The sequence below is a fragment of the Myxine glutinosa genome, chromosome 1 (genome assembly GCF_964187855.1).
Source record: "Myxine glutinosa chromosome 1, kmMyxGlut1.1, whole genome shotgun sequence".
NCBI lineage: Eukaryota > Metazoa > Chordata > Myxini > Myxiniformes > Myxinidae > Myxine > Myxine glutinosa.
In genome coordinates this window covers 3,980,469-4,005,973 of record NC_136261.1, presented here as the reverse complement: position 1 = coordinate 4,005,973, position 25,505 = coordinate 3,980,469, and the positions used below count along the sequence as shown (strand labels likewise).

Here is a 25,505-nt window from a genome sequence, read left to right as displayed (position 1 = left end):
GCTCTGTCTTCTACCGCCTCCTTCCAGGTCTTCACCCTCTGCTCTATCCGTGCTTTGTCGTCGTCCCCCTCCCACCCTCCCCCCCATCCGCAGATTTCTGCAGGGCACCCACGGCCCACCATCAACCACCTTCTGGTTAATCCACCTAAATCCAGGATCACTGCTAAACTCCACTCATTCGTTCCTCTTTTCTCCACCTGTGGAACCAACTTTCACATCCTCTTCAATCTCATTCTTCCCTCCAGGTCGCCAAGACAGCTGTTCACCCAAACTCAGATCTTCCCCAATCTAAAACCATGATCTTTTCAATCCTTGTTAACCACACCCAAATGCCCCCTCCTTCCAATTTTCCAGTTTTCCCTCCTTGGGGTTTCCTTCAGTGTCCGTCTTTTCTACCCCATGCATGCGTGCTTTGTGTCCTGATTTTGTCTGTTACATCCTGATCCGCTTTGTGTCCTGATTTTGTCTGTTCCGTCCTGATCCGCTTTGTGTCCTGATTTTGTCGGTTACGTCCTGATCCGTTCAGTCTACTAGCTTTCTCACGAGCCTCGACTATGTCATAAAACAAAACACTGACTTTAGCCCTTATAAAGACTAGTTCCCTATAGGGTGATGTATTGGCAAAATAAAACAAGAGAGCCTTTCATTAGGGGATAACACTGGACTGGGTACGTGCATATGGACTATAAATGGATGGAATTAACATATCTGTGCTGAACAGATGAGGTGTCACACCTTGATGGTGCCATCGTCTGCACCAGTAGCAAGTAGGCATCCATCAGGGGAAAAGCGACAACTGCGGACGCAGTCAGCGTGTCCTCGAAAAATCAATGGTGTCTGTTGTTGACGTAGGCTCCACACCTGTAATGTATCCACTGGTCAGTTACATAACTTCGACCTTCATCTAGAACCTTAGCTATCAGGGAACCACTCTTATCTCTAACCTGAAACCACAGCAAACCAAGGTTGAGCTCTCATGTCCAATTTACGCAGGACCACCTCAATCTCCAGGTGTCATGAGAGCAAGACAGGCCCAATATCTGACTCAAGCAAAAGCAAGCCTAACTAAATATTTAACATCCAACCAAAGGAGAAACAGAGCGGCCTTCACGCACAAACACAAGGGAGCAATGTTCAAACCCTTGGATACACGATCAACTTTTTACCAAATAACCAAAACAGTTTAAACCGGTTTAGGGATGGTTTTCTGCAGGCCCACACAAGCTCTTTAGTAAACTGCTCTGTGTAAAAGTAGCCTTGTGGAGAACTTCCACACAACACGTGGGTACGTTGTACAATCTTCAGGAAACATCACCATTGCAGTCTTGTCAGCCGACGTAGAAGCAAAGAGTTTCCGACCTGGGCAGACGTCACAGGAAAGTATGGAAGAGCCAGATTCCTGGTGCTGGAATGTTCGAATGAGGGATCCATCAAATAGGTTCCACATCTGTATACAGCGGAACCAAACACGGTGCTCAGTATTTATTACTCATTCCATGACTCATTCGTTGATGTAAATATATTTAGTAACTCAAACTCACTTTAATAGAACCATCCCACGAGATGGACAGGATGACTTCCTCATCTACGAGAGAAAAACCTCTCACTTCCTCGTCAGAATGGTTCATCACCATCAAACAATCTCCAGTTTTCCACTCCCATACCTGGAGGAGAACATCAGGGACTCAGTGGAACAGAATTGTTTCATCCAAGTACCAAAAGTAGCATAGGGTAAGGTAAGGCCCCGAAATTCGCGGAGGATATGTTCCTGAAAAATGCCGCAAATGTCGGACCCGCAAACACCAGGGCATTGTTTCAATGAGGACAAGCGTTACGCCTAGGTCCCCCGTCGGGGAAGTGATGTGAGTTGACAAAGTGGAAGACGCAGAAAACGTGCTACGATATGATATTTCGCTCACAAGGTTCAGACATATATATGGTGGCGGCCATCTTGGATTTTGACGTGGCGACCCAATTTACAACAGCGTTCTTCCTTGTGCCTAGATACAGCCACACACCACATTAGAAGTTGGTACTTCGCTTATTTTTTCAAGATATTCATCTCAAGGTTCAGACATACATGGCGGCGGCCATCTTGGATTTTGACGTGGGTTGCACCCGCACACCAAATTCGAATGCGGTCCTTCACGCACGCATGCGCGCACGCACGCAGGCCCGCACGCACACACGCATGGACGGATGGACGGACACATGGACGGAGGGGAAAACCATAGTCCCCCTTTCGCTCCGCTGTGCGACGGGGGACAAAAAGGGGGATAGGTTCCCAGCATTTCGTGATGCATGAGGATAAATTTTAGAATTTTACAAAAACGAATGTAGATGATTACAGTCATTTAGAATGCTTATGAATAAAACAACAGCAGGTACTCTTTCCAATTTGAATGAAAGACAAGGTACATACAGTATGAAGTAACCTTTGAAGATGATGATAATTATTATTATTATTATTATCATTATTATTATGATTTAGAATCCAGTAAACTTCAGGATCCAACAGGTCTACGAGAGCTTTGCATTGCTGGTGTTGTTGGGGTTCTTCTTAAGGGTCGATTTATGAAATATGCACCCATTGGTCGGCCAGCTTCCAGACCACACCCACATCTATCGTTTGACTCCACCCACCAGAGCACTGAGACGAAATGATACGACCGCCATCTTGATTTTCTGATGGGCCCAACAAATTACAACTTTAGGTGCTGGCAATGTCCCATACCTCGAATGAACACGTAAAAGTTTTGTTTTATATGAACAAAAGCTTTATTACCACAGAGAGCGGGAAAATGGAAGAGAGAGAGGGACACTCACAACAAAACGGAGGTAACAGATATAAAATAAATCCCTGTGCGGAATCGCAATGAATCTTATCTGCCTAATCTTGTTCATTCACATGGGAACACGGGACAGACACGGCTCTATCTAATCTTATTCATTCATATGGGAACAAGGGACAGACACGGCTCTATCTAATCTTATTCATTCATATGGGAACACGGGACAGACACGGCTCTATCTAATCTTATTCATTCATATGGGAACAAGGGACAGACACGGCTCTATCTAATCTTATTCATTCATATGGGAACAAGGGACAGACACGGCTTTATCTAATCTTATTCATTCATATGGGAACACGGGACAGACACGGCTCTATCTAATCTTATTCATTCATATGGGAACAAGGGACAGACACGGCTCTATCTAATCTTATTCAATCATATGGGAACAAGGGACAGACACGGCTCTATCTAATCTTATTCATTCATATGGGAACAAGGGACAGACACGGCTCTATCTAATCTTATTCATTCATATGGGAACACGGGACAGACACGGCTCTATCTAATCTTATTCATTCATATGGGAACACGGGACAGACACGGCTCTATCTAATCTTATTCATTCATATGGGAACAAGGGACAGACACGGCTCTATCTAATCTTATTCATTCATATGGGAACAAGGGACAGACACGGCTCTATCTAATCTTATTCAATCATATGGGAACAAGGGACAGACACGGCTCTATCTAATCTTATTCATTGACATGGGAACATGGGACAGACACGGCTCTATCTAATCTTATTCATTCATATGGGAACACGGGACAGACACGGCTCTATCTAATCTTATTCATTCATATGGGAACACGGGACAGACACGGCTCTATCTAATCTTATTCATTCATATGGGAACATGGGACAGACACGGCTCTATCTAATCTTATTCATTCATATGGGAACATGGGACAGACACGGCTCTATCTAATCTTATTCATTCATATGGGAACACGGGACAGACATGGCTCTATCTAATCTTATTCATTCATATGGGAACAAAGGACAGACACGGCTCTATCTAATCTTATTCATTCATATGGGAACAAGGGACAGACACGGCTCTATATAATCTTATTCATTCACATGGGAACATGGGACAGACACGGCTCTATCTAATCTTGTTCATTCACATGGGAACATGGGACCCACATGGCTCTATCTAATCTTGTTCATTCATATGGGAACAAGGGACAGACATGGCTCAATCTAAACATATTCATTCACATGGGAACACGGGACAGACACGGCTCTATCTAATCTTATTCATTCATATGGGAACACGGGACAGACATGGCTCTATCTAATCTTATTCATTCATATGGGAACATGGGACAGACACGGCTCTATTTAATCTTATTCATTCATATGGGAACATGGGACAGACACAGCTCCATCTAATCTTATTCATTCATATGGGAATACGGGACAGACATGGCTCTATCTAATCTTATTCATTCATATGGGAACAAAGGACAGACACGGCTCTATCTAATCTTATTCATTCATATGGGAAAAAGGGACAGACACGGCTCTATCTAATCTTATTCATTCACATGGGAACATGGGACAGACACGGCTCTATCTAATCTTGTTCATTCACATGGGAACATGGGACACACATGGCTCTATCTAATCTTGTTCATTCATATGGGAACAAGGGACAGACATGGCTCAATCTAAACATATTCATTCACATGGGAACATGGGACAGACACGGCTCTATCTAATCTTATTCATTCACATGGGAACATGGGACAGACACGGCTCTATCTAATCTTATTCATTCATATGGGAACATGGGACAGACACGGCTCTATCTAATCTTATTCATTCATATGGGAAAAAGGGACAGACACGGCTCTATCTAATCTTATTCATTCACATGGGAACATGGGACAGACACGGCTCTATCTAATCTTGTTCATTCACATGGGAACATGGGACACACATGGCTCTATCTAATCTTGTTCATTCATATGGGAACAAGGGACAGACATGGCTCAATCTAAACATATTCATTCACATGGGAACACGGGACAGACACGGCTCTATCTAATCTTATTCATTCATATGGGAACACGGGACAGACATGGCTCTATCTAATCTTATTCATTCATATGGGAACACGGGACAGACACGGCTCTATCTAATCTTATTCATTCATATGGGAACATGGGACAGACACAGCTCCATCTAATCTTATTCATTCATATGGGAACACGGGACAGACATGGCTCTGTCTAATCTTAATCATTCATATGGGAACAAAGGACAGACACGGCTCTATCTAATCTTATTCATTCATATGGGAACAAGGGACAGACACGGCTCTATCTAATCTTATTCATTCACATGGGAACATGGGACAGACACGGCTCTATCTAATCTTGTTCATTCACATGGGAACATGGGACACACATGGCTCTATCTAATCTTGTTCATTCATATGGGAACAAGGGACAGACATGGCTCAATCTAAACATATTCATTCACATGGGAACATGGGACACACATGGCTCTATCTAATCTTATTCATTCATATGGGAACATGGGACACACATGGCTCTATCTAATCTTGTTCATTCATATGGGAACAAGGGACAGACATGGCTCAATCTAAACATATTCATTCACATGGGAACATGGGACAGACACGGCTCTATCTAATCTTATTCATTCATATGGGAACATGGGACACACATGGCTCTATCTAATCTTGTTCATTCATATGGGAACAAGGGACAGACATGGCTCAATCTAAACATATTCATTCACATGGGAACATGGGACAGACACGGCTCTATCTAATCTTATTCATTCATATGGGAACAAGGGACAGACACGGCTCTATCTAATCTTATTCATTCATATGGGAACACGGTACAGACACGGCTCTATCTAATCTTATTCATTCACATGGGAACATGGGACAGACACGGCTCTATCTTATCTTATTCATTCACATGGGAACATGGGACAGACACGGTTCTACCTAATCTGCAGCAGGACATAGAGTCCATCTAGTGCACCTCTGCTTACCCTCAGGGAACCATCATCTGAGCAGGACAGGAGGAAGGGATGCTCCCTGAAGAAGTAACACTTCCGGACACACTTCTGATGTCCATGCAATTCTCTGAGGACGTCTCCAGTGTGAACATCACAAACCTAGAAAATGTACGGGGAAGGCCACATATCAGCATGTCGAGGACCAACAGAAGAAGGATAAAAATCTCAGAACGTGGCGTGAAAAGAAGGTTCAATGGAGGTGATGGTGGAGTTGTCTGGCACGAGAATGACTTGAATACTAAACACGTTACCTTACTCGTTACGTATAGAGCAAGGTAACATGCGTTTCAATACATTGCAGTAGGGTAACATATTTCAATACGTTACCGTACAGTAAAGTGCAGAGTAGGGTAACACATATTTCAATAGGTGTACAGTAAGGTGACACATTTCAATAGGTGTACAGTAAAGTGTACAGTAAGGTAACACATTTCAATACGTGTAGGCTACAGTAAAGCGTACAGTTAGATAACACACATTTCAATAGGTGTACAGTAAAGTAACATGTGTTTCAATTTGTGTACAGTAAAGTAACATGCATTCCAATATGTGTACAGTAAGGTGACACATTTCAATAGGTGTACAGTAAAGTGTACAGTAAGGTAACACATTTCAATACGTGTAGGCTACAGTAAAGCGTACAGTTAGATAACACACATTTCAATTTGTGTACAGTAAAGTTACATGTGTTTCAATTTGTGTGCAGTAAAGTAACATGCATTCCAATATGTGTACAGTAAGGTAACATGTGTTTCAATTTGTGTACAGTAAAGTAACATGCATTCCAATGTGTACAGTAACGTAACATGCATTCCAATATGTGTACAGCAGGGTAACATGAGTTTCACTCCATGTACAGTTAGGCAACATGCATTTCAATGTGTTTAGAGTACGGTAACATGCATTTCAATACGTGTACAGCAAGATAACATGCTTCTCGATACATTATAGTAAGGTATAACATGAATTTCAATGTGTGTACAGTAAGGAGCATGGGTTTCGATTTTGTCTAGGAAGGTAACGTGTTTCAATATGTGTACAGGAAGTTAACGTGTTTTAATACGAGTACAGTAAGGTAACATATACGGTTAAATATGTGTACAGTAAGGTAACGTGCGATTCAATATGTGCGGTACAATGTAGTGTGTAGTTGTACATTGTACCATGGTGTTTGCGTTACAATGTGGTGTGTGGTTGTACATTATACCATGGTGTTCACAGTACAATATGATGTGTGGTTGTACATTGTACCATGGTGTTCACAGTACAATATGATGTGTAGTTGTACATTGCACCATGGTGTTTGCGTTACAATGTGGTGTGTGGTTGTACATTATACCATGGTGTTCACAGTACAATATGATGCGTGGTTGTACATTGTACCATGGTGTTCACAGTACAATGTGGTACTTTTCCCAAAGCATTTTGCATGTCCAGCCAAGTTATCTTGTTTGCATTTTGGAACATTTCATTCATCAAGCCTTCTGTTTGTTCCAAACATCCTAATAATACATTTATCCATGAAGCCCAATTTTGAATGGATTTGTTTCTGTAATAATTTCAAGTTAAATACTTTTTGAACCTATGAGTACGAAAACAAACGGTTAAATTCACCACCACAAATGTTCAATGCAAAAGGCCTGAAACATGATGGGTCCTTATCTCCTCACTGGAGATATGAAGTTTCTCTCCAACACCAGGGTATTCTCGTCGTTCTCCATCCGATAGATGAACCCCTGCTAGAGTTTGGTTCCTATGAAGCATTTTTTCGTGGATTCGCACAGACTGAGTATTTGTGTTGAAAGGCAAATTTGGTTTTGGTGGTGTCTTGGTTCCAGGCATTGAGTGATGGTGGTGTCTTGGTACTAGACATTGAGTGATGGTGGTGTCTTGGTACCAGACATTGAGTGATGGTGGTGTCTTGGTACCAGACATTGAGTGATGGTGGTGTCTTGGTACCAGACATTGAGTGAGGGTGGTGTCTTGGAACCAGACATTGAGTAATGGTGGTGTCTTGGAACCAGATATTGAGTGATGTTGGTGCCTTGGTACCAGACATGGAGTGATATTGGTGTCTTGGTCCCAAACATTGATTGATGGTGGCGTCTTGGTATCAGACATGCAGTGATGTTGGTGTCTTGGTACGAGATATTGAGTGATGGTGGTGTCTTGGTAGAGACATTGAGTGATGGTGGTGTCTTGGTACCAGTCATTGAGTGATGGTGGTGTCTTGGTACCAGACATTGAGTGATGGTGGTGTCTTGGTACCAGATATTGAGTGATGGTGGTGTCTTGGTACGAGATATTGAGTGATGGTGGTGTCTTGGTACGAGATATTGAGTGATGGTGGTGTCTTGGTACGAGATATTGAGTGATGGTGGTGTCTTGGTAGAGACATTGAGTGATGGTGGTGTCTTGGTACCAGTCATTGAGTGATGGTGGTGTCTTGGTACCAGACATTGAGTGATGGTCTTGGTACCAGACATTGAGTGATGGTGGTGTCTTGGTACCAGACATGGAGTGATGTTGGTGCCTTGGTACCAGACATGGAGTAATGTTGGTGTCTTGGTACCAGTCATTGAGTGATGGTGGTGTCTTGGTACCAGACATGGAGTGATGTTGGTGTCTTGGTACCAGACATTGAGTGATGGTGGTGTCTTGGTACCAGACATGGAGTGGTGTTGGTGTCTTGGTACCAGACATGGAGTAATGGTGGTGTCTTGGTACCAGTCATTGAGTGATGGTGGTGTCTTGGTACCAGACATGGAGTGATGTTGGTGTCTTGGTACCAGACATGGAGTGATGTTGGTGCCTTGGTACCAGACATTGAGTGATGGTGGTGTCTTGGTACCAGACATGGAGTGGTGTTGGTGTCTTGGTACCAGACATGGAGTAATGGTGGTGTCTTGGTACCAGACATTGAGTGATGGTGGTGTCTTGGTAACAGACATTGAGTGATGGTGGTGTCTTGGTACCAGACATTGAGTGATCCTTCTTCTTATGTTTCTGTCCTTACTCACTTGATGTATTTCTTGTCTCATGTTCGATGGAATGATCGTGTTTCGGTATGAACCTCTTCATGGAAAGCTTCTCGAAGTTTTCCCTAAAGTGTTACTGCGCTCAATTGGCACTCCTCTTAGTCAGAGAGCCTACTACACTCTATTTCAACCCATAGCATACAAAAGGTTTGACCCCCTAGAGTTGTTGGGGGTATCAAGCTGAGTAAAAAAAAGTATGTAAGATTGACCCCCCCTGCTGGAACTAGTCACCAGACCCCCCTAAAATGACCCCAATAATGGGTTATTTCAACCCATCTCATACATGGACCAAATTTGGTTACAATATAGTGTCATGTCAGGACATTACAAAAATGTCAAATCTAACAACTTACCCTGCTGGAAAGGTGATGTTAGACCCCCCGCAAAGTACCCCCCAAAATGGGTTATTTCAACCCATCTCATACATGGACCAAATTTGGTCACAATATAGTGTCATGTTAGGACATTACAAAAACATCAAATCTAACAACTTACCCTGCTGGAAAGGTGATGTTAGACCCCCCGCAAAGTGCCCCCCCCTAAAAACGGGTTATTTCAACCCATCTCATACATGGACCAAATTTGGTCACAATATAGTGTCATGTCAGGACATTGCAAAAACATCAAATCTAACAACTTACCCTGCTGGGTAGGTGATGTTAGACCCCCCCCCCCCCGGCCCCAAAGTACCCCTGTTTCAAGCCATCGTTTACATGAACCAACTTCGGTCACAATCATGTCATCAGGATATTACAAATTATCAAATGTAACAACTTAACAGCTTAAGACATGTCTGTACATTGACATACATCATCATTTAATGCCCCTAGTTTAGTAAAAGTATGCAAATGACCTTGCTAGGCCCTCCTTGGTAATATTTTTTGTAAACTACGGAAGCCAATAGAGGACAACCAATAAAATATTGTTGATGCACTTATAATAGCATGACATGATCAAATATAATATAATAATAGAAGCCTGAATGAAACCAATCAGAGATGATTGACTTGTAGGCATACTATCCTAAATTTCATGAGCATTATATGGTCAAATAGCAAATACATTTTGTATTTAACTTTCACAGATACTGAACGAGCCCCTCCTTGAGGAACTGCATATTCTAGATTTTCCAGTTTTTAAGCAACATGCTTTCATATAGTAAGTATGGAAACTTAATCTGAAGTACCCAAACCCAAACTTAATCTAACCCAATTTTATGTACCAAAATGGAACATAACTTTTGCGTAAATTTCATATTACACATTTGTAATGTAACATTGGCATTTTACAGAGTTTGGTATTCTTTTACACAAAATAATGTAAAGAAAGTTATGTTTTCTTTCATTTCTCATTATTTTGTAAAAGTATAACATAGGCCTAATAGTATGTACAATAATAGAGCATAACTTTTGTGTAAACTTGTCATATTCACATTTATTATGTAATCAAGGGAGTTTACTAAAGTTTTTTTGTTACAAAACGTGTTGTGAATATTGTAAAATACATAAATATTAAGTAAAGGCCGATTTTCTTTTACTGAACTAATTATGTTAGAGTCGCCATTCCCGTCGCCATTTTTTTTCGGTGAACGCGAAGCGGTGAGAAGCTGTCATAAATGTCTGCCGATTTTGCATGGTTTGAAGGTAATTATACATTCTCTTTTGCAATTATTATGACTCACATACACTGTAGAATGCTGTGATTATTTCAAATTTGCCGACACGATGATAATTAAAGCAAAAATCAAGTAGGATTCATGTCACACAGTCGTTAAGTCAGGATCCTCAGATTGAACTGCACTACGGTAACATTGGCAGATATTTATGACAGCATCTCACCGCTTCGTGTGCACCGGGAATCGCGAATTACATAATTAGTTCAGTAAACAATATATTATTTATTATAGTTTTGGAGTTCTATTTTTACATAATTACTGTGCAAAAAGTTTACATAAGAGATATGTAATTTTTTTTTACATATGAATTATGTAAAACTTAACATAATTAATTAGTAAAATTTTACATATCAGGTCCTATGTAAATGTTTACATAACAGTTTTGGAGTTCTATTTTAACATCAGAAAAGTGTAAAATTGTACACAAGCTGTGTAAACATTTCTCTCTGTGTAGCCTTAATAAACTTAATAAACCACGCTGATGATGATGCTGATGACCACACCAATGACCTATTCCTGTATCATTTATTGTTTTAAATGAATTTTAAAACAACGATAAATCATGATGTCTTCCCTAAAATAAGAGCTCTGTTGCTGACAGGAAGTCATGTTTCGTTTATGTTTGAGTCTTGTGATAATAAATAGTAATCCTCATTGACTGATGGTGAGTTTATATATTTGAAGTATCATGTATTTTGTGTGTAGATTGTTTTGAGGAAGGGTCTAACATCACCCACCTTTTCCAGAAGGGTAACGTTAGATTTGTTATATTTGTACATCGTGACCAAATTTGGTTCGTATATGCAATAGGAGATTGCGGGGGGTCTAACATCACCTACCCAGCAGGGTAAGTTGTTAGATTTGATGTTTGTGTAATGTCCTGACATGACACTATATTGTAACCAAATTTGGTCCATGTATGAGATGGGTTGAAATAACCCGTTTTTAGGGGGGGGCACTTTGCAGGGGGTCTAACATCACCTTTCCAGCAGGGTAAGTTGTTAGATTTGATGTTTTTGTAATGTCCTGACATGACACTATATTGTGACCAAATTTGGTCCATGTATGAGATGGGTTGAAATAACCCATTTTGGGGGGTACTTTGCGGGGGGTCTAACATCACCTTTCCAGCAGGGTAAGTTGTTAGATTTGACATTTTTGTAATGTCCTGACATGACACTATATTGTAACCAAATTTGGTCCATGTATGAGATGGGTTGAAATAACCCATTATTGGGGTCATTTTAGGGGGGTCTGGTGACTAGTTCCAGCAGGGGGGGTCAATCTTACATACTTTTTTTTACTCAGCTTGATACCCCCAACAACTCTAGGGGGTCAAACCTTTTGTATGCTATGGGTTGAAATAGAGTGTAGTAGGCTCTCTGACCATCTTTTCTTGACCTTCAGTTCCCATTTATTCACTTTATTGTGTTTGACAAGTTTGAGAAATTCTTCTTTAACTCCTTTCCTTTGCTTCCACCTATTTACCATCTCTAAATGGGATTGTTTGAACTGGCATGTTGTGTTTGTTCTTTTTTAGTCTCAGCTTTATTTACCGCAGTAGTAAAAATCCTGTCAAAAATGACTGGTTGGAACAGTTTATTCGATGATGCAGCGTCGTGAGCGTGCCAAAGTCTGAAGCCTCGGCCTAGTATCAGGTGTGCTTATATCTTCTTTATTTATTTTTTAGACAACATATAGATGTAAATGAACACTCATTTCACTCTGTAGACGTTGCACATCACGTGCAGTGAATTTCACCGCCCTGCTCCTTGTATTTACTGTTATTTAAAAAAAAACTCTTCTATACACTGCCCTTGAGGCTTGGTTTGCAAGCCACCGTCTACAATTCCAAGAGCAGAAACATAATTACTCTCTAATTATTACATAATTACTTTTATAGAAAATGTTTTTCGAGTTTGTTTTATCCTCAAAAATAGAACGTAGTGAACACACATTCGTGTTAAAAGATTGGCCATTAAAAGCTGCCCTTATGAAGGGGGACAGACATCTGTACAAACACACAAACGGAGATTGTGTTTTATATGGTAGATGATTGATTACTGTTCTTCATGAATCTATCTTCCTTTTTGGACGGGATGTTACTCCAACTATCAGTTTCTTACAAACCGAATTTTCCCTATGATCCAATTGTTCATCTGTTTGAATTCTCCATCTGGGCAGTTGGAACAAGCTTCGTCGTTACTCGTTATTTGATGATGGAAGCTCTCGTCTATCATCCTGGAAGGAATGGATGAAAGTTTATAATCATTGGACAGAAGGTCAATGAATGACACACGTGATGTAACAAGAGCACCTTTCTCCCCCAAATACCCCGTTTACCAGGGGATCGTCACGTGAGAGACTGACATTAGAAGAAGAAGAAGAAGAAGATTTTGGGGTGTTGTGATCTAATGCGTGCTTTTTATTTCTTTTCTTTTTTTGTATACAAGATCGAGGCTCGTGAAAGAGCGAACATTAATCACACAGAAAGACAAACCGACACATAAAACATATAACATGGAGAGTGGTAGACAAGATGGGGAGAGAGGGGAAGGACACAAACACAACATTTGAGAGCAGGGACGTCGAGAGATCTGTGCGAGGGAGAGGGCTTTGGGGGGGGGGGGGCAGAGGAGGCATGGGAAGGGGGGGGGGTGGGAGAGATATAAAACATATGGACACTGCAATGACTTCCAGGAAAGAAGTTGGAATTTCAAACAAAGTGGATCTGGGGTGAATTAGCGGGGGTAGAAAAGATCAAGGTTTTGGATGGGGGAAGATAAGAGATGGTGGTGAACAGCTGTTTTAAAGACCTGGAGGGAGGAGTGGGATTAAAGGGAGTGTGGGAGTTTGTTCCAGAGGCGGGAGAAAAGAGGATTGAAAGAGTGAAGGTGAGCAGAGAGCCTAGATTTCAGCAGTTTAACCATCAGAGGGTTGCTGGCAGATCTTGTGCGACCTGTAGGAATATTTGGGGGACAAAGCACAGAGAGAGCTGGGGGAGCAAGGCCGGAGAGGAGTCAGTACAAGACAGAAAGACCACCTACCTGCCTGCGGTGAGTGAGTCAAAGGCCCTCGGAGATAGCGTCATCGCGGGAGATTCCAATGATTCTGAAAGCTTTGGTTTCAACAGCGTGAAGACGAGCCAGGTGTGAGGCAGGAGCACCGGCCCATAGGGGAGAACAGTATTCCATTGAGCTGCGGATGAAAGCCTTGTATGTGGTGAGGAGCTCAGGTGTGCCAAGGAAGGACTTCGCACGACGGAGGATGCCCAGTCGCCAGCTTGGAAATGTGGTTTTCCCAAGAAAGATCATGGCAGATAGTGAGACCCAAAAGCTTGAGCGACAGAGCTTCTTGGAGATGATTGTTGAGAAAGTAGATGGGAGGGTTGTCCAGTCGGTCTTTTCGGAGAGACATAGTAAGAGTGTGAGATTTGTCAGGATTGAAAGACATGTTCCACTTGTTTGACCAGTCTGTGATTTTGTCCAGGTCTTTAGAGAGTCAAGAGGCTGCAAACTGCCGATCTGAGGGAAGAGGAATGGAGCGGCAGAGAGTGGAGTCATCAGCAAAGAGATGGAGAGGATTTTCCAGAGAGTCGGAGAGATCATTGATGAAGACCAGAAAAAGCACAAGTCCCAGAACACTGCCTTGGGGAACTCCAGCCTGAACAGGAAGAGGAGATGAGAGAAATCCATTCAGGGCCACACCAGCTGGATATATAGTCGAGCGCTTTTTATGTGTGAAGGGAGAATTACGCGTTCTGAACGCACCATGTTCTGGTCTGCGCTGCATTCATCTTGGTAAGACCTGATCGATGGCTTGGTTTTTATACTGTTCTCGAGTAAACTTTATACTTATACTTTATGCGATTCAATAGCGAACACGTTAATTGCTTGTGTGCCTAGGACTTGTGTGAATCGATTTCAATAAAGCCTCACTTCTGTGGACGAGGTCTTGGATAAATTCCATTACAACCTCATAGCCAACAAAGATGCTAATACCAAATAAAACAGAAATGACTCCTCACCGTGATGTCTCCATCTTCATAGCCTGCTGCAATGAGCACTCCCTCAGAGTTGAGGCAACAACAGACCACATTGTGCTTACGAGAAGCGGCCCTGCACAAGCGATCTCCGGTTTCACCGCTCAGAACCTGTGGGACACCGGATGGGAACAGGAGAGCACCAAATCACTCAAACATGGACAGTGACTCCAACAAATAATAACATGCTCTTGTGGCGGGCACAACGGTCAATAATTCCGCGCACCAGTGGGTGGCGCAAGCGTCCGGGCGTGGAACTGAGATACATGCCCCGCCTTTCGGCCGTTCGGCCACGCCCGGGGGCAAGGCGTGGCCTCGGGACATATATGCGGTCTCTAAGGTCGAGCCCGCCCAGTGCTGATGTGCGAGCTTGTAATAAAGTACTTTCGTTTGTATCCATGCGTTGTGGCCTACCTTTCTGGCAATCGAGTCGTGTGTGCACAGCACCACACTGGTGACCCCGACTGGTTCAGCCGTCGCTGACCCCCGAACGCGCCATGGCTACCAAAGCCGTCACCATCAAACTCCCGGAGTTCTGGGAAGCGCAAGCCGACGTTTGGTTTGTGCAAGCCGAAGCTCAATTCCAACTCCGGGGCATCATGGCGGACGAGACCAGGTACTACCACGTGGTCGCCGCCCTCGGGCCCGGCACTGCCGCCCGCGTCGTGTCCATCCTTCGGCGACCACAAGTACGAGGCACTCAAACGTCTCCTCCTCGCCACGTTTGGGCTCACGGAGGTCGAACGCGCCGACCGCCTCCTGGACCTTCCCGCCCTCGGCGACACACGACCGTCCGTTCGGATGGATTTTATGCTGTCCCTTTTATGCTGACCAGCGCCCGGATTTCCTCTTCCGAGCACTTTTCCTCCGCCAGCTACCTGTACAGGTGCGCCTCGCGCTGGCCGGTTCCAAAATCACGGAACCCCGCACCCTGGCCGGAGAGGCCGACAAATTTTTCGCGGCCTGCGACACGCGGTCGGTTTACGGTGCTGCCGTAGTGGATCCCGGTGCGGAGGCTACAGCGCCCCCGGCTTCCCTCGTGGCCGCTGCTAAGCCTCGCCCACTACCGCCGCCGCCACCATCGCCGCCGCTGCCACCGCCGCCGCCGCCGGCACGGCCGCAAACCTGGTGCTACTATCACGCCAGGTTCGGCTGCAAGGCTAGAACGTGCCGCCCGCCGTGTTCTTTAGACGGGTCGGGAAACGACCGGGCCGGCGCTCACTTGCGGCCATGAGCGTCGGCCATTCCGGCAGCCTCCTGTTCATCACGGACACCTCGTCTGGTCGTCGTTTTCTATGCGACACGGGAGCGCAGGTAAGCGTCCTCCCTGCCTCCGCGTCCGACAAGCAAGCTTTGCTTGCCGCCAACGGAACACCCATCCGCACATTCGGGAAGCGTTGCCTCTCACTGCGGTTCGGAGGGCAGTGCTTCAAATGGTCGTTCGTCACCGCCAGCGTGCCAATGGCCCTGCTCGGTGCGGACTTCCTTTGTGCACATGGGCTGTTGGTGGACGTTAAGCGTCGACGTCTCGTCCAGGCCGAAACCTTCAGTTCACTCGCTTGTTCGCTGAGCGGCTCGTTGAGCAGCTCGCTGAGTGGCTCACCGAACGGCTTGCCAAGCGGCTTGCTGAAGGGTTCCGTCCCGGCGAGGTTAGTCTGTACGCTTCCGGCAGCGGACGAGTTCACTCGCCTCCTCGCCAGTTTCCCGGCACTCACGCGGCCCACCTTTTCAGCGGTGGCCGTCAAACATGGGGGGGAGCACCATATCCCCACCGTCGGCCCACCGGTCTACGCCTGCGCGCGCCGCCTCGACCCCACGAAGCTCGCCGTGGCGAAAGCGGAGTTCGCCATGCTGGAACGGCTGGGCATCGTACGGCGCTCCAACAGCGCTTGGGCCTCTCCTCTGCACATTGTGCCCAAGCCCGGCGGCGGATGGCGGCCGTGCGGTGACTACCGCCGGCTCAACGATGCCACCACCCCCGACCGCTACCCGGTCCTGCATATTCAAGACTTTTCTGCCCGGTTGGCAAACACGACCGTTTTCTCCAAGGTGGACCTCATCCGGGGCTACCACCAGGTCCCCGTACAACCGGACGATGTCCCAAAGACGGCCGTCATCGCCCCTTTCAGCCTCTGAGTTCCTGCGGATGCCTTTTGGGTTGAAGAATGCGGCCCAGGCGTTCCAGCGGGTCATGGACAGCATCTTGCGCGACTTACCTTTCATCTACGTCTACCTGGATGACATCCTAATCGCGAGCGCGTCCCGGGAGGAGCACCTGCTCCACCTCCACACGCTCTTCGAACGCCTGGGCCAGCATGGCCTGATCATCAACCCCGCAAAGTGGCGTTTCGGCGTCACCGCCATCGACTTCTTGGGGCACCGCATCACCAGGCACGGGGCCATCCCTTTACCGGCCAAGGTGGAGGCCGTCAAGAGTTTCCCGCACCCCCGCACGATCAAGGGGCTCCAGGAATTCCTGGGCATGGTCAATTTTTACCACCGCTTCGTGCCCCGCGTCGCCCAGCTCCTGCGCCCCCTGCACGAGGCCCTCCGGGGAAAGCCGGGCAAAGGTGACATCGCCTGGGCGGAGCCGATGGCCGTGGCGTTTGCGGGCGCAAAGCTGGCCTTGGCCAACGCCACCATGCTGGCGCACGCGGCGCCCGATGCACCAATCGCCTTCACCACCGACGCATCGGACTACGTGGTGGGCGCGGTGCACGAGCAGTGGGTGCGTGGTGCTTGGCAGCCGCTGGCGTTTTTTAGCCGGCAGCTTCGCCCGCACGAACGCCGCTACAGCACCTTCGACCGCGAGCTGCTCGGGCTCCACCTGGCGGTCCGACACTTCCGCCATCTGCTCGAGGGCCGCCCGTTCACGGCTTTCGTCGATCACAAGCCCCTTGTGTTCGCGATGGCCAAGGTCGCCGAGCCATGGTCGGCCCGGCAGCAACGTCACCTCTCTGCCGTGTCCGAGTACACGACGGACATCCGTCACGTCGCGGGTAAAGACAACCCGGTGGCGGATTGCCTTTCCCTGTCCGTCGCACACGCAGTCCACCTCGGGATCGACTATGCCCGGATGGCGGAGGACCAGGCCGCCGACCCCGACATCCAGGCCTTGCGGACCGCCGTCACAGGCCTCCACGTCACCGAGGTGCCATTCGACGTCGCGGGCACGGCCCTCTTGTGCGACGTCTCCCTCGGCCGGCCTCGCCCCATCGTGCCCGCTGGCTGGCAGCGCCCGGTTTTCGACGCCATCCACGCCCTGTCCCACCCGGGCACGAAGGCCTCCCAGAAGCTCGTCGCGGCGAAGTTCGTCTGGCATGGCCTTAGGAAGAACGTCCGCGACTAGGCCAGGACGTGCCTCGCGTGCCAGCACGCAAAGGTCCACCGCCACACCCAGGCCCCGTTGGCCCCGTTTACGGTGCCCGAGCGTCGGTTCGACCACGTCCACGTCGACTTGGTGGGACCTCTGCCCCCCTCGCAGGGGTTCACCCACCTCCTCACCATGGTGGACTGCACCACCCGGTGGCCGGAGGCCGTGCCATTGGCGGCGACGACAGCGGCTGACGTCGCGCAAGCCTTCATCGCCACGTGGGTTGCCCGGTTCGGTGCCCCCTCGGACATCTCGTCCGACCACGGCCCCCAGTTCACCTCGGAGCTCTGGGGAGCAGTGGCGCAAGGGCTCGGCATCAAACTGCACCGCACCACGGCCTACCACCCCCAGGCCAAAGGCCTGTGCGAGCGCTTTCATCGCTCAATGAAGGTCGCGCTCCGGGCCAGCCTCCGCGACAGCAGCTGGGCCGACAGGCTCCCCTGGGTCCTGCTGGGCCTCAGGACGGCGCCCAAGGACGACCTGCGCACCGGGTCATCCGGCTTCCCCGCAAGCTCACCCTTCAGGTGCACGGGAATTCTGGGGGGGCGCGTGTTGCGGGCACAACGGTCAATAATTCCGCGCACCAGTGGGTGGCGCGAGCGTCCGGGCGTGGAACTGAGCTACATGCCCCGCCTTTCAGCCGTTCGGCCACGCCCGGGGGCAAGGCGTGGCCTCGGGACATATATGCGGGCTCTAAGGTCGAGCCCGCCCAGTGCTGATGTGCGAGCTTGTAATAAAGTACCTTCGTTTGTATCCACGCGGTGGCCTACCTTTCTGGCAATCGAGTCGTGTGTGCACAGCACCACACTGGTGACCCCGACGTGATGAACAGGAGGCTGTCGGAATGGCCGACGCTCATGGCCGCAAGTGAGCGCCGGCCCGGTCGTTTCCCGACCCGTCAAAAGAACACGGCGGGCGGCACGTTCTAGCTTTGCGGCCGAACCTGGCATGGTAGTAGCACCAGGTTTGCGGCGGCGGTGGCCGCGTCGGCCGTGCCGGCGGCGGTGGTGGTGGCGGCGGCGGTAGTGGGCGGGGCGTAGCAGCGGATACTTTTGTTTGTATCCACGCGTTGTGGCCTACCTTTCTGGCAATCGAGTCGTGTGTGCACAGCACCACACTCTCATCCTATTGATTGCAAAGGCTGACAAAACAACAGAACGTCATACATTGATCATTTCCACTCATTCTTAACTCATTTCTCAAGATATTTAGTTCCAAAACCATTTCTTTCCTTATCTCTCTCTTTCTTCCTTCCCTTGCCACCCCCATGCTCCTCCCCCCCCCCGCCCCCCTTCGTCTCAATCATAAAATGTATAATCTCACGAAAATCACATTTCCAAATGTACGTACTTCTCCCATACTGCTTCCTCTTCTTCCTTTCCTTTCTGTTTATTTCTAGATCACTCGCAAACACATGCCCTGTCTCCCATCATGTACATGCCCCGTGTTACACGCGTGGGGTGGATTGTTTAATGATGGTACACTCGTGGGGTTGGGCTTGCAATGACGAGAAGCTGTGATCGTTGGGGTGGACCTCATGTGAAATTCCGGGCTGGCTGTGAAACCAGATTTGCCCTTTTCTTTCTTCCTTTCCTTTCGACTATATTTTATTCTTTTGTTAAAAGAAAAACAAAGATCTTCCTTATCGACCTTCTCCCTCCCACCAGAGCTCTGCATAATTGAATAGAGAAATAACCTTTGGAAAGAAGGAAAGAAGAAGAGAGGGCAGAGGAAGAAGAGCGCATCAAGTCGGTGGTAAAAGGTGAAAACGAACGCAGGACACGCAGTCCAGGTTTTGACGAGAAACTCAACCTGTGTGAGATTTTTGAGGCTTTGATTAATATCTCTGAGGGCTGCCTGTTGGAGGTACAGTCGGTGCGGGAGAGATTGAGGTGGAGGAGGATTTTCTCGGTGCACGTGGGATCGTGAGGAAAACGTGGGAGAAGGAGCCGAAGCGTTTTCTCCTCGTCAAGTTTCGTCTGAGCCGGCCAGAGGCAAAATGCGGCTTCAGGGTCTTGCAGAAACTGTCCTGGGCAAGTCGTTCGTGGAGTTTGGGGACACCCACTGAGAAAGACAAGAGTGGAAGGGAGGCGCCACCCTCGGGACGCGTGGTTGGGGCGAGGGCAGCAGGGATGCCATCTGAAACAGGCCTGAAATTCCCCTCCTCCCCTCCCCTCCCGGTTTTATTTTATCTTTTATTTCCTTTATATCCTGGCAAATATTTCTTTGTTATTTTGCTACCCTCTCCCTCCCCTTTGGGATTAGCTAGGGATACCGGGTGGGTCGTTTAATTGTCTTGCCTGTTTTGTCTTGGCGCCTGTCTGTCCTTTAATTACTTGAACTTTGCCGCTGCATATCAGCGGGATTTCTTTTCCTTCTGATTTATCTTTTCCTTGGTGTTGTACCCTGTGTTTTTTTTCTTGATTCTGAGTAAGGGATTTGCATTTATTCCCCTGTTTTGAATTTGCATTGCATATCTCGGTTGGCATACTGTGTGTTGAATTTTGGGGGTTGAGGGGGGGGTGTAAAATTGTGTCAGCATTTGGATGGTAACTTCGCTCGGTCACTTCTGACTGCTCATACGGCGCGACCCGCCCATGGGGAACGTATTGGTCTCCCGAGCATATCGATTAAGGTCTCCGGAGCAATAGGCAGTACCCCGAGCCCTTCACGCAGGGGCCAGGTCGTAACAAGTGGCGTCAGGAGTGGGATCTTCACCCAAATTGGGAAATGAGTGTCGGTATGGCAAATGCAGAGGTGGTAGTGTCTGTAAAAGGTAAAGAACTCGCTGATTGGCGTGTCGGCGATCTTAGGAGAGAGCTGAGAAAACGTGATCTCGACGTCAGTGGTTTAAAATGTGTGTTGGTAGATTGTCTTAGGGAGGCAATGAGTAAGGAGGAGGGTATTGATGTGGACAAGTCCGAAGTTCAATTTGAGGAAATGGTGAAAACAATGCAGGAAGCTTTGCCAAAGAGGACAATAAAATTCGCCCTAAACCCAGGGGTGGATGAAAGTGGGTTTTTTAATGGGGCAGTTACATCTGGGGAAAGGGTAACTGAGTCCAGCCAGCTAGAGGGTGCTGAAAAAAATTCTCCGGCCACCCATTCGATCACAGTAGCCCAGGAGCAGGCAGTGACAGCAACTTGGTGTCGCCCATGCCGAGGGACATCGGCCAGCATTTGAGTTCCATTATGGCTATACTGGGGGTGCAAACTGGGAAAATGGATGCTCAGAGGGCTGAAATAAATGAGAAGATGGATGTTCAGAGAGCGGAAATTAGTGAAACTAGGGCATGCCCGTACTATATATATGCCCGTACTATATATATATCTAAAATTATATCCCCCCCCTCTATTTACATGAAATGGTTTGGTCCATTCGCAACGCCAAAGCGAACGGCGAACGGCTTGCGAGTACAGTGACAATCCCCCCCCCTCTATTTACATGAAATGGTTTGGTCCATTCGCAACGACCACAGAACCCCCCCCCTCTATTTACATGAAATGGTTTGGTCCATTCGCAACGCCAAAGCGAACGGCGAACGGCTAAATCGCCATAGCTCGGTAACTACTTGTCCGATTAATTTCAAACCTTGAAAAGGCACATCCTCGGGTCCCCAGCAATATACCTGGCAAGTTTCAAGTATATCGGACCGGTAGTTGTCGAGAAATCGTTGTCGCATACACACATACACACACACATACACACAGAGATTAATGGAATTATAGATAGATAAATAAGAAGATAGATGTTCAGAAAGCCGAAATAAATGAGAAGATGGATTCTCAAAGAGCTGAAATGACCGAGAGGATTGATGCTCAGAGGGCGGAGGCCAAAAATATGAAAGGACAGATGACTGGACTTAAGGAAGAAATGGAAAATCGTTTCCAAGTAATGGAGAGGAAGTTGGAAGGGATTAGGACAGATAAAATTAAAGAACAGAATACGTGGTGTATGGGTTGTAGTGAAAATATACCAAAGTTGAACCCGGGAGTGATGCTCGCTTAAACCACTGAGGGGCGTCTATAAGACCTGGGACATCCGCGACGCTGAGCCACTCCTGTGACATTTACTATGACATGTAGTCCTGTAGTCTTGAATGGTACGTACCTGCACATATATGCTAGACTCGCTTGCTTTGACTATTATTTCGGTCGTTTCTATATGATACCAAGATCCTGACATCTATCGCATGATTGTATTTTTACAGGATGATGCCAAAGATCTAATTGTGATTAAACCTACCTATGGGACAAAGTTGTGGACCTGATTGATTTCCACGACATTTAATCACAATTAAGATCTACGGAAATGGCGGGACACAAGATGATCAATGTACCGACACTCGGCGCCGACCCACAAGCTGAGGATTCGGGCTCGGAGTTCACTCACTGGCTCAAAACGCTGGAGAACCAGTTCGGAGCCCAGGATACCGTTCCCACCGCTGAAACGAAGCTGTCTGTGCTGCAGACCAAAGTAGACCACCGCGTCTACAAGAGCATCGCACGGTGTACGACGTACGATGCCGCCGTGGCAGAGCTAAAGCGAATTTACATTAAGAAACGGAGCGTGGTGTACAACAGGCATCTGCTCTCAACGCGGCGTCAACAGCCCACTGAGTCGATCGATCGCTTCGCCCAGGAGCTGCGACACCTCCTTGCGGACAGTACTCAAGAGGTACGGACACACGAGCAAGTCCAGGACGATCTTGTCCGAGATGCTTTCGTCTCTGGGATCAGCTCTTCGATTCTGAGGCTCAGACTTTTGGAGACAGCTGACCTGACGTTCGCGGAGGCACTACGGGTGGCCCACGTCTACACGAAGGCCCGGGAGCAATCTACCGCCTATGACCACACACGAGTCGTTGTGGGGACTTCTCAACTCGCGCGACCGGAGAGGGCTACCCCCGAGGATACGGGTGCGGACTCGACTACGGCCGAGCCCCTGGCCGCTCCCGAGGTGGACTCGGATTCCGGCCTGGCAGCAGCTACAGCAGCCAGGCCAAGGCCTGAACGAAACGCGACGTGTTACTTCTGTGGCAATCGACAGCATCCCAGGTCGGCGTGTCCGGTTCGGGCAGCAATATGCCATTTGTGTTCTACTAAAGGACATTTTGCAAAAGTCTGCAAGAAGACCGCGCGGGGCACACGAGCTCGCGCGACCTTGAATGGGCTTATCGCCGAGCCAACGGACCGAGCACAGAGCGGAGCGCCTCACCCGGCTTTGATGAGCGGTCCTCCTCCTCGTGGGCCCCTGGCTGCACGCTCGACCTTGGTGAGATACATCGGGCCGCCAAAACAAATGGCGCAAACACGACCGACCGCGGAGCGACCGTCCTTGACTGGCATCCGAACGCCCTCCTCAAACGACAAGCTTCTGCTTTGAAAGCTCCTCTTGCTTTGCGGCAAACGCTGCACGTGACACGAGCGCCATCCGACGGCAGCTCGTACGAACTACACGCTCTTGCTCCAGCACATGAAACTGCAGATGGCTGCGATCCTTCTCGCGTGACATGAGCGCCATCTGACGGCAGCTCGTACGAACTACACGCTCTTGCTCCGGCACGACCAACTATGCGTTTGGCACGGGGGCCCTCCGGAGGCTGCTCAAATGACCGGAAAACTGCAGCCGGTGTGGGATCCACACGCGAGGCGCGATCTTCTCGCTTGGACGGCACAATACCTGCCGGATCTTCCGGCCTTGCTCAGGCCATTATTCCGCTCATGGTCGAAGGCATTTTTGCGCGGGCCTTGGTCGACACAGAGTCTACGGATAGTTTTATCGATCAACGGCTGGTGCGTCAACATGGGTGGCCGGTCCTCGGGACTACACGACGGATCTTCATGGCCTCCCAAGGACTTAGGCTCAGCACAAAGGGGGAATGTCGATTGAAACTTGTGATAAAGGGACGCATGTTTCCAGATGTACATCTCATGGTCTTGCCTGCATTATGTGCTGACATTCTGTTGGGACACGATTTTCTTAAGCGACATGGACGTTTGGAAATGGAATTCGGTGGGACGGACACGCTCCCAACCTGACCACCGACTGCACTCCTGTAGCAGTAAAATCACGGCGCTACTCACGAGCAGACGCGCAATTCATTGCAGAGGAATCTACAGCACTCTCGATCTGCGTAGTGCGTATCATCAGATCCCCATTTCTAGGGCTGATCGCATCTATACCGCCTTTGAATCGGGTCAAAGGTTATACCAGTTCACCCGACTACCTTTTGGGGTGACGAACGGGGTCACCTGTTTTCAGAGGGCTATGGACGACCTCGTTACTAAGGAGAACTTGACAGATGTCTTTGTATATCTGGACAATCTTACGGTTTGTGGGTATGACCAAGGGCATCACGATGCTAATCTGAAGCGCTTCCTCTAGGTCGCACAGAGGTATCGCCTAACCATGAATGAGGCTAAGTGTCGTTACTCTCTACGCACGATAGATCTTCTGGGGTACACCGTGACCCATGGCTCTGTCTCTCCGGATAAGGAGCGTCTGCGACCTTTGCTCGATATGGCTCCGCCTAGCGATCGGGCTTCGCTGAAGCGCGCTCTCGGGCTATTCGCCCACTATTCGAAGTGGGTGCAAAATTTATCCACGAAACTCCGCCCCCTCGTGGCCTGCGACACGTTCCCCATGAGCCCGGCCACCTTGGCGGCCTTCGGGGGCCTTAAGGCTGACATCGCTGGCGCCACTGTGGCGACGATCGACGAGAGCGAATCTTTCGTCTTAGAAAGTGATGCCTCGGATCATGCGATAGCGGCGACTCTCTCCCAAGGGGGGCGCCCTGTGGCTTTCTTTTCGCGGACTCTCACCTCCGCTGAGCGGAGGCATTCGTCTGTCGAAAAGGAAGCGTACGCGATCGTCGAGGCAATTCGGCGATGGCGACCGTACTTATTCGGGCGATGCTTCCAAATCATCATAGACCAACAAAGCGATGCGTTCATGTACGACACCTTACATGCTCAACGTATTAAGAATGAGAAAATCACTCGCTGGCGTATCGAACTCGCCGACTTCTGCTACACCATCAAATACCGCCCGGGGAAGGATAACCTGGTCGCCAACGCCTTATCGAGGCCGGCTACGTGCACGGGAATCGTAACTTTGGAGGGACTGCGCGCTTTGCACGACACTATGTGTCATCCAGGGGTGGCACGTTTCGCTCATTTTGTGCATAGTGGTAATCTGCCAAACTCGATTGAGGACATCCGCCGGATCTGCCGTGACTGCGCTATATGTGCGGAACTCAAACCACGTTTTTACAACCCTCCCATGGGGACGCTGGTTAGGGCTACTAGACCGTGGGAGAGATTGGCGATGGATTTCAAAGGACCGCTGCCGGTGTCGAGTAACTCTCGTTATCTGCTCACTATCGTTGATGAGTACTCGCGATTCCCTTTTGCTTACACGTGCGGGGATATGACGGCTGCCATGGTCATA

General features: G+C 48.1%; 1 protein-coding gene across 3 annotated transcripts in view; it reads right to left on the bottom strand.

The window, feature by feature from the left end:
- APAF1 (apoptotic peptidase activating factor 1) overlaps window positions 1-25,505 on the bottom strand; it is a 144,448-nt gene that overhangs the window by 32,191 nt on the left and 86,752 nt on the right. For all 3 annotated transcript variants that reach the window (XM_068106327.2, XM_068106345.2, XM_068106335.2), the window contains exons 21-25: window positions 14,666-14,791; window positions 5,899-6,024; window positions 1,542-1,664; window positions 1,316-1,447; window positions 736-861 (exon numbers count right to left, since the gene is read on the bottom strand). In XM_068106327.2, the coding sequence (XP_067962428.2) occupies window positions 736-861; window positions 1,316-1,447; window positions 1,542-1,664; window positions 5,899-6,024; window positions 14,666-14,791 (633 nt within the window). The remainder of the gene's footprint in view (window positions 1-735; window positions 862-1,315; window positions 1,448-1,541; window positions 1,665-5,898; window positions 6,025-14,665; window positions 14,792-25,505) is intronic.